A 12194-nucleotide genomic window follows, 5' to 3' on the forward strand; every position below is an offset into this window, starting at 1 on the left:
CGTGAGACCTGGGACTTGTGTCTTCTGTCATCACTTCTTAGTCCTCACACTTGTGAGAGGCAAACTGTATTACAGGTCGCCTCCTACCTCACAAGTCACAATAGGATTCAAGAGCAAATGCATTTGAGCCTCTTTAAGAGGCCCACGATTGCAAGGAAATTAGATCAGATCTTCAAAATTAGCTGATGGTAGATGATCACATTTGGCATTGGCACTCGTGACTCTTGTGTGCTCCCAATGCCTGCTGGTGGAACTAAACCTCCACTGTGCCTTTGGCTGCTAAAAATGCTGGTAGGATCATAATGCATGCAGCTTCTGCAGAGACTTCTTTGGAATACCTCAGTAAGTCTGACTTCATGTTATGTCTATACTGAGTAAGATGGAAACCAGGGCCGAGTGCAGTGGCTCATGTCTGTAATCTCAACACTTTGAGAGGCTGAGATGAGAGAATCACTTGAGGCCAGGAGTTCAAGACCAACCTGGGTAACACAGCAAGACCCTCTCTCTACAAAAAATTTTTTAAAAATTAGCCAGGTGTGGTGGCATGCATCTGTAGCCTCAGCTGCATAGGAGGCTGAGGCAAGATCAGTTTGAGCCCAGGAGTTTGAGGTTGCAGTGAGCCATGATAGCGCCACTGCACTGCAACCTGGGCAACAAAGCGAGATCGTATCTTAAAAAAAAAAGATGGAAACTAGGCCCTTCTTTTATGTTTCTTAGGAGCCCTTAGGAAAATAATTTTTGTTTGTTTTGTTTTGAGACAGAGTTTCTTTCTGTTGCCCAGGCAGGAGTGCAGTGGTGGGATCTTGGCTCACTGCAACCTCCGTCTCTGGGGTTCAAATGATTCTCCTGCCTCAGTCTCCCAAGTAGCTGGGATTACAGGCATGGGCCACCATGCCCAGCTAATTTTTGTATTTTTAGTAGAGACGAGGTCTCACCATGTTGGCCAGGCTGGTCTCGAACTCCTGACCTCAAATAATCCACCTGCCTTAGCCTCCCAAAGTGCTGGGATTACAGGCGTGAGCTACCACGCCTGGCCAGGAGAAGGATTTTTGAACAGAATTCAAACCAATGATTTTTGTCTTCCCTGTGCTGGGTATTTGAAAAAACCATAGAGGGGAAGGAAAGGCAGTCTATGTGTGTATTCCATGACAGAGGGAGAAGCTGAAATAAAATGTGCCCCGAGAAGAAGTAGGGCTGGGAGGATGGAACAGCAAGAATGATCCTAAATCAAGTATAATAATTTTTTGTGTGTGTGGTTTTTTTTTTGTTTGTTTGTTTTGTTTTGTTTTGTGATGGAGTCTCGCTCTGTCGCCCAGGCTGGAATGCAGTGGCACGATCTTGGCTCACTGCAACCCCCGCCTCCCAGGTTCAAGTGGTTCTCCTGCCTCAGCCTCCCGAGTAGTTGGGACTACAGGCACACGCCACCATGTCCAGCTAATTTTTGTATTTTTAGTGGAGACGGGGTTTCACAATATTGGTCAGGTTGGTCTTGAACTCCTGGCCTCGTGATCCGCCTGCCTCAGCCTCCCAAAGTGCTGGGATTACAGGCGTGAGCCACTGTGCCCAGCCTAATAATATTTTTTTAAAAAATAGCCTGGGCGCGGTGGCTTATGCCTGTAATCCCAGCACTTTGAGAGGCCAAGGCAGGTGGATTGCTTGAGGTCAGGAGGTCGAAACCAGCCTAGCCAACATGGTGAAACCCCATCTCCACTAAAAATACAAAAATAAGCCAGGCATGGTGGCATGCACCTGTAATCCCAGCTACTTGGGAGGCTGATACAGGAGAATTGCTTGAACCCAGGAGGCGGAGGTTGCAGTGAGCTGAGATCATACCACTGCACTCCAGCCTGGGCGAGAGAGTGAGACCCTGTCTCAATAAAAACCAAAACAAAAGCAAAACAAAAAATATAGACGTGCGCCTTTTTCATTTAACGTGTGTCTGTGTGTGTACTGGTGAGAGGTTTGAAATCAAGGCTCTTTTCTCCCTCTAGAGGTTTAAGGACTGTATTGGAGTGGACTCACCTGTTCCTATCCTTGTTTGATCTATTACAAATTGGTGGCCTGTTTTGCAGTTTATCTGTTGCAGAAAAAGTATAGTTAATCTTTAATGTGTCAAGGCTGTAAACAGAAATCCTGGATCTGAAACAGTACTAACATCCAAATGAATGAGCATATCAGAAGTACCTGAATGATACCATAGATTGATGGCCACCATCATAGGTCTTTGAAAGAAGAGCTGAATCCACTTTTGACATGAATTGATGCGGCTGTTATTTCCTCTGATGTAGATTGGACCGTGTGGAGGTAGGGAGAATAGAATGTCATGTTCTTTCACTGAAGCCATGCCGTGCGCAGCTCTATCCAAATAGAATGTCACACCTCTCAGTTGGAGACCCAGGAGGACTGACCGTGTGCCAAGAGTGAGGACAGGAGGTGATTACAGCTTACTAGGCAAGGCGAGCAGTCCGCCCGCGGAGTTCACTGAGCCTCATTAGCTCTTCCGTAGAGCTTAATGTGTTTCCCGTTTCTGTCTTTCCAGAAGCGCGTACTGTGCTGCCTCCGTAGCTTCGCTGACCAACATCATCACTCCAGACCTCTTTGAGGGCACTGCTGAATGGATAGCAAGGTGAGAGAAGCCAGAGTTTCTCCTGGCCTCTTGGAGAGCAGGCGGTCACGACGCTACTTCAGAAAAATAAAGAAAATGCAGAGGGACTTGGAAGGGGATACAAAAATCACAGGAGATCCATTAGGGTTATCTAATGATTTTTTTAAATACTTAAAATGTCTTCTTTTTTCCAAACTTTCTTTAATGTTATATTTTAGATTGGCAAAGATAAAAAACTTTGGTAAACAATATTAGTGAGAGCCTGAATTGATTTAACCAGTTTTTAGAGCAATCTGACAGTATGTCAAAGGTGCCCTTGCGTAGGACCCGGTAATTCCACTCCCACAGAAACCCTTGCACACAGGAATGGGAGAGAGGAGCACAGGACTTGTTTATAAGAGCCAAAAGCTGGACGCAGATTCAGTGCTCATAAGCACAAGATGGGTAAGTGTGGTATAGTTGCATCGGAATATAATATAGCAGTCAAAATGAATGAATTAGAGTTACATGGATCAATATGGAAAAATCTCTATGTTGAGTTGAAAGAATGAAAAGAAAAAAATACAAAAAACCATACAGATTAGCACATTTACTTGAAATTTGAAACATGCAAGAGAATTCTGTATTGGTTCTGAGAAGAATCGTGGTAATAATATAAAAACATGTATACGAAAGATAAACACCAAATTTAGCATGGTGATTCCTGCTGGGGGGAGAGCAAAGGAAATGAGATAAGTCTGCATAGGATGCTTCAGCTGTAATAGTTAACAACAACAACAAAGACCTGAAGTGTATATGGCTAATTCTAAGCTAGGTATTAGATACATGTATGTTCAATATTTTGTTTGCTGTACTTTCCTGGATGCTTCAAATATTTCATAATTTAAAAAAAGCAGGCCAGGCGTGGTGGCTCACGCCTGTAATTCCAGCACTTTGGGAGGCCAAGGCAGGCAGATCATGAGGTCAGGAAATCGAGACCATCCTGGCTAACATGGTGAAACCCCATCTCTACTAAAAATACAAAAAATTAGCTGGGCGTGGTGGCAGGCACCTGTAGTCCCAGCTACTCGGGATGCTGAGGCAGGAGAATGGCGTGAACCTGGGAGGTGGAGCTTGCAGTGAGCCGAGATGGCACCACTGCACTGCAGCCTGGGTGACAGAGCGAGACTCTGTCTCAAAAAAAAAAAAGCAAAAGGTATAGTAGACACATATATACTATGATGGAATGATAGCCGCTGAGATAGTTTTAGTTAAAAAATTTTTATTTTTATCAAAGTAGTATGTATTACCATATAAATATAATTTACAGTGATACCAGATGATATGCTGAGATCATATTTACTTTTTTGTATGAGTTTCATTTTCCTGGAGTTAATGGATATATCATGAATGTACTTATGAATTCCTTCCCAAATTGTCTGTCAGAACTATAAAAAATTACTCTAAACATAGTCAAACCCTTTAGGAAACCTGTCTCTGTGCACATGTGCGTTTTGAGTCGCCCCTTCTGGAGCCCTCTGCCTTCCTGCTTCAGTCTGGACAGATTGCTCTCAGCTTGCTACACAGCAGGCATCCCGAAGCTTCCTTTCAGCATGAAATTCACTTCACTTCTCTCCTTTGTTGATGTCCCTGTCCTCCTTTTTCTTGGTTTTCTTATTTTCATGAAGTATTGTACTCCAACAGATCCCAAAAAAGGGTACCTGGGAGATACATTTTTAATATCTTGCATGTATCTGTGTTCTAATCACACTTAATTATTTGGTTAGAGATTTCTAACTTGGAAATGGTATAAACTGTAGTCTTTCTGAATTTGTAAGCATTGCTTCGTTATCTTCTAGCTTCCAATGTCATTGTTAATAAGGCTGATAATAGTAACCAGAGTTCATTGAGGACTGTCATGCTCAATGGTAAGGTAGCTATAGTTGAGAGCTGGAGAGTAGGCACTGCCTGTGTTTGGTTCTCTTTTATATTTTGTGTTTCTCAGCTGAGATTTTCCGTCTTTTTATTCTTTATGAGTGTATTTTTCTTCATTTTGCTGTGGTAAGTATGTAATTATAATGTCTGCTTTAAATTACTTGTCTGGGAATTTCCACATCTGTGTGTCCTGGAGTTGGCATGTCAGCTCCACGAGTCTTCCTGTGCTGAGTGATGTTGTGTTGTGTCCTGGACATTGTGATATGATGGTGGAGGTGTCATACAACAGAACGGTATGGATTCTGTTGGTTTGCCCCAAAAGGTGTTGATGTTTTCAGTTTAGCAGGCAGTCAACTTGGTCAGACTCAAGCTGCAAACTGTCACTCCTGCAGCAGCTCAGAGCTCAGTTCTTGCTTAGAAGTTGCTTTGTTTCCCCAGCACGTATGTGGAAACTTGAACTGAGTTTAAATGCAGAATTTGGGATTTTTCTTCTTTGACTTTCCTGTTTCTGGATTCGTCCTCAGTTTCTGGCAGCCTGCATCTTCCTGCCAGAAGGATGGTTGGCTTCCCATTAGAGTGTTGGCTGCCCGCCCCTGACCCCTGACCCCTGGCCGGCTGCTGCCGCCCTGGGCTACGGCTGCCATCCTGAGGGCAAACCGGAGAGAAAAATTTGTGGGGGAAGGGAGGGACTAACTGTCCAAGTTTCAAACTCCACCAAAATCTGCCTGCCTTTTTTCAGTCAGCTGAGCCCTCAGGAAGCGGTTTTTTTGTATTTTGTTCAGTGTACAGCTGTCATTTGCAGGGGGGTTGATTGGTTAGGCATGGACTAGACACGGAACTCAGACAGCCTGGGTTTGAATCCCAGTTTTGCCCTTTCTTTCCTTTTCTCTTCCTTCTTTCTTCCTCTCTATCTCTCTTTCAATTCTCTCTTTCTTTCTTTTTTTTTAGACAGAGTCTTGCTCTGTTGCACAAGCTGGAGTGTAGTGGCATGATCACAGCTCGCTGCAGCCACCATCTCCTGGGCTCAAGCAGTCCTCCCATCTCAACCTCCTAAGTAGCTGGGACAACAGGCGTGTGCCACCATAACCAGCTAATGTTTAAACAAAAAAATGTAGAGATGGGATCTGTCTGTGTTGCCCAGGTGGGGCTTGAACTCCTGGGCTCAGGCTATCCACCCACCTTGACCTCCCAAAGTTCAAGGATTACAGGCATGAGCCACTGCGCCCGGCTTTTTTTTTTTCTTTGAAGACAGGGTCTCGCTCTGTTGGCCCTGGCTGGCTTGCAGTGATATGATCACGGCTCACTGCAGCCTTGACCTCCTGGGCTCAAGCAGTCTTCCCACCTCAGCCTCCTGAGTAGCAGAGACCACAGGTGTGCATCACAACACCTAGCTAATTTTTTAAATGTCTTGTAAAGACAGAGTCTCACTATGTTGCTCAGGCTGGTCTTGAACTCCTGGTTTCAAGCAGTCTTCCTGCCTTAGCCCCACAAAGTGTTGGAATTACAGGTGTGAGCCACCATGGCCAGCCTGCCATTTCTAATCAGCTTTGTGCTTGGACAAGTTATTCCACTGCTCCGTGTCATAGTTTCCTTATATGTCAAGTGGTGGGATACTGAATTTAATTAATTTAATTAATTAATTTTTTGAAAGAGGGTCTCACTTTGTCACCCAGGCTGGAGTGCAGTGGCGTGATCTTGGCTCACTGCAGCCTTGACGTCCTGGGTTCAAGTGATCCTCCTGCTTCAGCTTTCCAAGTAGGCAGGACTGCAGGTGTATGCCACCACACCTGGCTAATTTTTGTGTTTTTAGTAGAGATGGGGTTTTTCCATGTTGCCCAGGCTGGTCTTAAACCCCTGAGCTTAAGCAATCTGCCTGCCTCAGCCTCCCAAAGTGCTGGGATTATAGGCGTGAGCCACCACACCCAGCCTTTAAATTTTATATTAAGCAGAAATACAAAGAAATCAAATGGATTCCACTGTGCTGTACTACCTGGCAGTGCCATTGTGATTCTTAATTCTCTGTATGTTTTTTTCTTCTGTCTCTTTCTCTATCCCCATCCTGTCCTTCTTTAGAGGCTTGGAATCTTTATTCTTTTTGTGTGTGATAGAGTCTTGCTCTGTCACCCAGGCTGGAGTGCAGTGGCGTAATCTCAGCTCACTGCAACCTCAGGTGCCTGCCACCATGCCCGACTAATTTTTGTATTTTTGCCACCTCGCCATATTGGCCAGGCTGGTCTCAAACTCCTGACCTCAAGTGATCTGCCCTCCTCAGCCTCCCAAAGTACTGGGATTACAGACATGAGCCACCTCGCCTGGCCTGGAATCTTTATTCTTGTTTGGAAACTTGATGATGAATCTTGATGTGGTTTATTTTTTATTCATTGTGCTGGGCACTCGATTTGGAAGTGCATATACTTTAGTACCAAGAATCTTTATTATAGTATTTCTTTGATAATTTCTTCTCTTGTGTTTTCTGTATTTGCTCTTTTTTTCCTCCTTTGAGACGGAGTCTTGCTGTTGTCACCTGGGCTGGAGTGCAATGGCATGATCTCGGCTCACTGCAACCTCTGCCTCTCAGGTTCCAGCAATTCTCCTGCCTCAGCCTCCCGAGTAGCTGGGATTACAGAAGCCCACCACCACGCCCAGCTAAGTTTTGTATTTTTAGTAGAGACGGGGTTTTACCATGTTGGCCAGGCTGGTCTCGAACTTCTGACCTCAAGTGATCCGCCCGCCTCGGCCTCCCAAAGTGCTGAGATTACAGGCGTGGGCCACCACGCTGGGCCTTTTTTTTTTTTTTTTTTGAGATGGGGTCTTATGTGTCTCCCAGGTTGGAGTGCAGTGACATGATCATGGCTAACTGCTGCCTCAACTTTCCAGGCTCAAATGATCATCCTCAGCCTCCTGAGTAGCTGTGACTACAGGCATCCACCACCAGCTAATTTTTTAAATTTTTGTAGAGACAAAGCCTCATCACGTTGCCCAGGTTGGTCTCAAACTCCTGGGGTGAAGTAATCCTCCTGCCGCAGCTTCCCCAAGTGCTGGGATTATAGATATGAGCCACCGTGCCCAGCCTCTTCTTTATTTATTTATTTATTTATTTATTGAGACGGTGCCTTGCTCTGTTGCCCAGGCTGGAGTGCAGTGGTGCAGTCCGGCTCACTGCAATCTCTTTCTCCCAGGTTCAAGCGATTCTCCTGCCTCAGCCACCCAAGTAGCTGGGATTATAGGTGTGCGCCACCACACCCAGCTAATTTTTACGGGGTTTTGCCATGTTAATCAGGTTAGTCTCAAACTCCTGACCTCAAATGATCCTCCTGCCTTGGTCTCCCAAAGTGCTGGGATTACAGGCATGAGCCACTGCACCTGGCCAGCCTTTTAAAAATATGACATCCCATTAGTACATTTGATTGTCTGACTTTTAAAAATACTTTGAGGCTGGGCGTGGTGGCTCATGCCTGTAATCCCAACACTTTGGGAGGCCGAGGTGGGCGGATCACGAGGTCAGGAGTTTGAGACCAGCATGGCCAACATAGTGAAACCCAGCCTCTACAAAATACACAAAAAATTAGCTGGGTGTGGTGGTGGGTACCTGTAATCCCAGCTACTCGGGAGGCTGAGGCAGGAGAATTGCTTGAACCCAGGAGGCAGAGGTTGCAGTGAGCCGAGATCATGCCATTGCACTCCAGCCCAGGTGACAGTGTGAGACTCCATCTCAAAATAAATAAATAAATAAATATAAAAATACTGCTGGGCGCAGTGGCTCATACCTGTAATCCCAGCACTTTGGGAGGCCAAAGCAGGCAGATCAATAGGTCAGGAGTTTGAAACCAGCCTGACCAACATGGTGAAACCCTGTCTCTACTAAAAATACAAAAGCTAGCTGGGCCTGGTGGCATACACCTGTAATCCCAGGTACTCAGGAGGCTGAGGCAGGAGAATCACTTGAATCCAGGAGGCGGAGGTTGCAGTGAGCCAAGATTGTGCCACTGTACTCCAGCCTCAGCAACAGAGCGAGACTCTGTCTCAAAAATAAATAAAAATAAAAATACTTCGTTGTATGGTTCGTTTCCATCTCTTAATCCTTCTTCTTATACTTTGAGAGATTCTCTTAGTATTTATCTTCTAATCCTCTTGTTTTTATTTTTGTAATCCTATTTTTAGTTTTCCTCCCTGACTACTTTTACTTCCTGACTGCTTCTTTATATACTCTCTTGTTCTTTTCTGGGGATATATTGTCCTCTCAATAGTCTTACTTCATATAATATTTTATCTAAACATACAACTTTAAAAAGTTTTCTTTTGCTCCCTGTCTTATTTCCTCCAATTTATTTTTGTTTGTTTTGGTCTCCTTCTCTTTCATAGTAGAGACTTTGGTCAAATGTCTGGTAGTCTACAGCTGTCTGTTCATATTTAAGGGTCCAGCACTGAAAAGCCGCTGGGGAGCTCTGCAAGGGTGGGCAGGATCAAGCCATTCATTGGGGAATTCTCAAAGCAGTGTCTGTAGGGTTTTTCCCTTGGGCTTATCAGTTCCCTCAGAGAGGAATCTTCTAAATTCCCATTTGGGGTATGAAACTGGCAGCCTTGTGTGAAATACACAGAGGAATGGGGCTGGGGATATTGGGTTGAGATTGCTGACTCTCGCGTAATCCCATTTGGTACAGTGCTCCCTCCTCCTCTTAGCTTGTTGGATATTCTGGAACTCAGATCCTTTTGATTAAACCTCTGAAACTTCCCATCTTCTGCTGGATTTCAGTAGGGGACTTAAAGGTCTGATTCTTATATAAGTTTGCAATCAACAAACTTGGTTCAAATGCATTCCACTTTGTGGAGGTTCCCTATATCTCTAATCCTGGAGCCTTTTATTGGAGCAGATCACCTTGCTTTTTGTTGCCCCTCTCCCATCCCTATCCTTAGGGTAGGGAAGGTTTCTGTATTCTACTAAGTCAGTTATTTCTTGTCCTTCTTGTGTTAGTCCATTTTGTGTCACTATAAAGGAATACCTGAGGCTGGGTAACTCGGAAAGAAAAGAGGTTTATTTGGCTCATGGTTCTGCAGGCTGTTTAAGAAGCCATCGCCACCTGGCCTAATTATAATTTTTAAAAATAATGTTTATTTTTGAATAGTATAAAGGTTCATTATAAAAACTTTTTGAACAAAGAGAAAAACAAAAAGGAAAAATATTACCAGTAGGCCTGCACTCAAAGATCACCAGAGGCCAAGTGCGGTGGCCCATGCCTGGCATCCCAGCGCTTTGGGATGCTGGGGTGGGAGGATTCCTTGATGCCAGAAATTTAAGACCAGCCTGGGTAACATGGCAAAGCCCCATCTCTACAAAAAATACAAAAAATGGTCCGGGTATGGTGGGGCACGCCCATAGTCCCAGCTACTCAGGAGGCTGAGGTAGGAGGATTGCCTGAGTCCAGGAGGTTGAGGCTGCAGTGAGCCGTGATCTGCAGTCAACCTAGGTAACAGAGTTAAGACCCTGTTTCAAAAATAAAAGATCACTAGAATCAACAATCACTTTTCAATTCTATTTTAACTTGATCGTTATCACTATATATATATGTGTGTATATATATGTATATATGTAGATATATGTATATATATGATTTTATAACTTTTTCCCAAAAAGTAATAATTTGAATTATTATGTTTCTTACACAAGTAGGCTGTTTCTAAGTGTCTGGGTTTTTAACATTTTACAGTTTTTATTGTACTTATTTTTTTGGAGACCTAGTCTTGCTCTTTCACTCGGGCTGGAGCACAATGGTGTGATCATAGCTCACTGCAGCCTTGAACTCCTGGCCTCAAGTGATCTTCTTGCCTTAGTCTCCTGAGCAGCTGGGATTACACATGGGCACCACCAGGCCCAGCTTTTTTTTTTTGAAAAGACATTTCCAAAAGTTAATTAGTTGGCATCTTTTCATTCATAGTTGTGATGGTTCACACATTAATCTGAGTGAACTTTTTCTCTGCCACCTAGGATGGTCCTGGTCTTGTGTACGTCCAGTCACTGGCCACTCATTCTGCTTTTCTCATTCTCTTCTTAGGTGTCAGAACTGGGAAGGTGGCATTGGCGGGGTACCAGGGATGGAAGCCCATGGTGGCTATACCTTCTGTGGCCTGGCCGCACTGGTAATCCTCAAGAGGGAACGTTCCTTGAACTTGAAGAGCTTATTAGTAAGTATCTTTTGATCCATCCTCTTCTCAGGCCCCAGGTCATGGTGATGTGATTGTACTCAGACACGCAGGCTTCAGGAGAGTTTGGCTATGGGAAGGGCTAACAGAGTTAGCTCTGTTCCAACACAGAGGAAGGAGTGAGCAGCTGCTCTGTCTTGGCTCCCCCTTCTGCCTTTCTGTCTTCCTGCTTAGAGCTTTTTACATAGTGTGTAGACTACATAGACTGTGTCCTGCAGACATCTGGTGTGACCAGAGTACCTTCCTTATACTTCAGTTTCGTAGAATTAGAGGTTATCGTGTGTTATAGAAAGAACCCCCTAAGAGGAAAAGTTACAAGAAGAGCTTTGCAGCATTTTGAAACCAAACTTCTATTACCTGCTGCAGTGTGTAAACATTTAGTACCTACATTTAAATGAGTTGTTTAGGCAGAGCTGGCTAATTGCATTGAGAAGGCAGCCCAACATTTATGTCTGGACCCCAAGCTCCTGGCCAGTATTCGGAAGAAACTCAGAAAGCAGTCAGCTTCAGGGAGTCACTAGATTGTAGTTAAATGATCAGTGGGTGCACAAACACACACACCTCCACGGCCACCAAGGAGAAGGCATTCCCCGTCATGTCATTTGGGGAGCATGTACCCCCTGACCATGACCTCAAAGCAAACCAGCTGCAACTGACATGCACCTCCTCTCCCTGAGTTCAGATGCCAGCCTCCCGTTATTCAGCCCATCGTGAGCTTCCTAGAGAGTTTCTGTTGTACCCTGTAGAGATGTAACCAGCAGTGTCTTGCCTCCACCTTCAGAAAGCCTCCCCCGGCGTAGTCGTTTTAAAGATTCTTGAAGGCTTGAAGGCTCATGCTGAAACAGCCAACTTTGTATGCTGAACTTAAGAGTTTCTCAGATGTTTTAAAATCTGAACACCAATAAGGGATGAAACAAAAAAGTCCCATCTCCCAGGCAGAAATAAGGAATGTGATGAGGGGGTGCCTCAGTTATGATGACAGTGTTCTAGATTTGAACCCTGTCCCTACTACATTTGAGACATGAGTCCTTGGGCAAATTGTCTCATCTCTTTTAGCTTGATATTTTTTTCTTTTATAAGGTAGGGATAACAATCCTTATTTTTTTAAGGTTAAAGGAGAGAACATTTATAAACAGCCTGGCACATAGTAGGTACTTAATAAATGTTAGTGTTCCTCTAACCCAGAGTAATAATCTTTTTGGCACAAGGGACCAGTTTTGTGGGAGATAATTTTTCCATGGACCTGGGGTTGGGGGTGGGACAGGGGGTGATGGTTTCAGGATGGTTCAAGTACATTACATTTATTGTGTACTTTATTTCTATTATTACATTGTAATATATAATGAAATAATTATACAACTCACCGTAATGTAGAATCAGTGGGAGCGCTGAGCTTGTTTTCCTTCAACTAGACAGTCCCATTTGGGGGTGATGGGAGACAGTGACAGATCATCAGGCATTAGACTCTCATGTAGAG

General features: G+C 44.3%; 1 protein-coding gene across 2 annotated transcripts in view; it reads left to right on the forward strand.

The window, feature by feature from the left end:
• Positions 1-12194, forward strand: part of FNTB (farnesyltransferase, CAAX box, beta) — an 80242-nt gene that overhangs the window by 48495 nt on the left and 19553 nt on the right. For both annotated transcript variants that reach the window (XM_024231756.3, XM_054530218.2), the window contains 2 exons: positions 2540-2626; positions 10570-10699. In XM_024231756.3, coding sequence (XP_024087524.1) covers positions 2540-2626; positions 10570-10699 — 217 coding nt within the window. The remainder of the gene's footprint in view (positions 1-2539; positions 2627-10569; positions 10700-12194) is intronic.

This window comes from Pongo abelii, chromosome 15, assembly GCF_028885655.2.
Source record: "Pongo abelii isolate AG06213 chromosome 15, NHGRI_mPonAbe1-v2.0_pri, whole genome shotgun sequence".
In the NCBI taxonomy this organism is placed as follows: Eukaryota; Metazoa; Chordata; class Mammalia; order Primates; family Hominidae; genus Pongo; species Pongo abelii.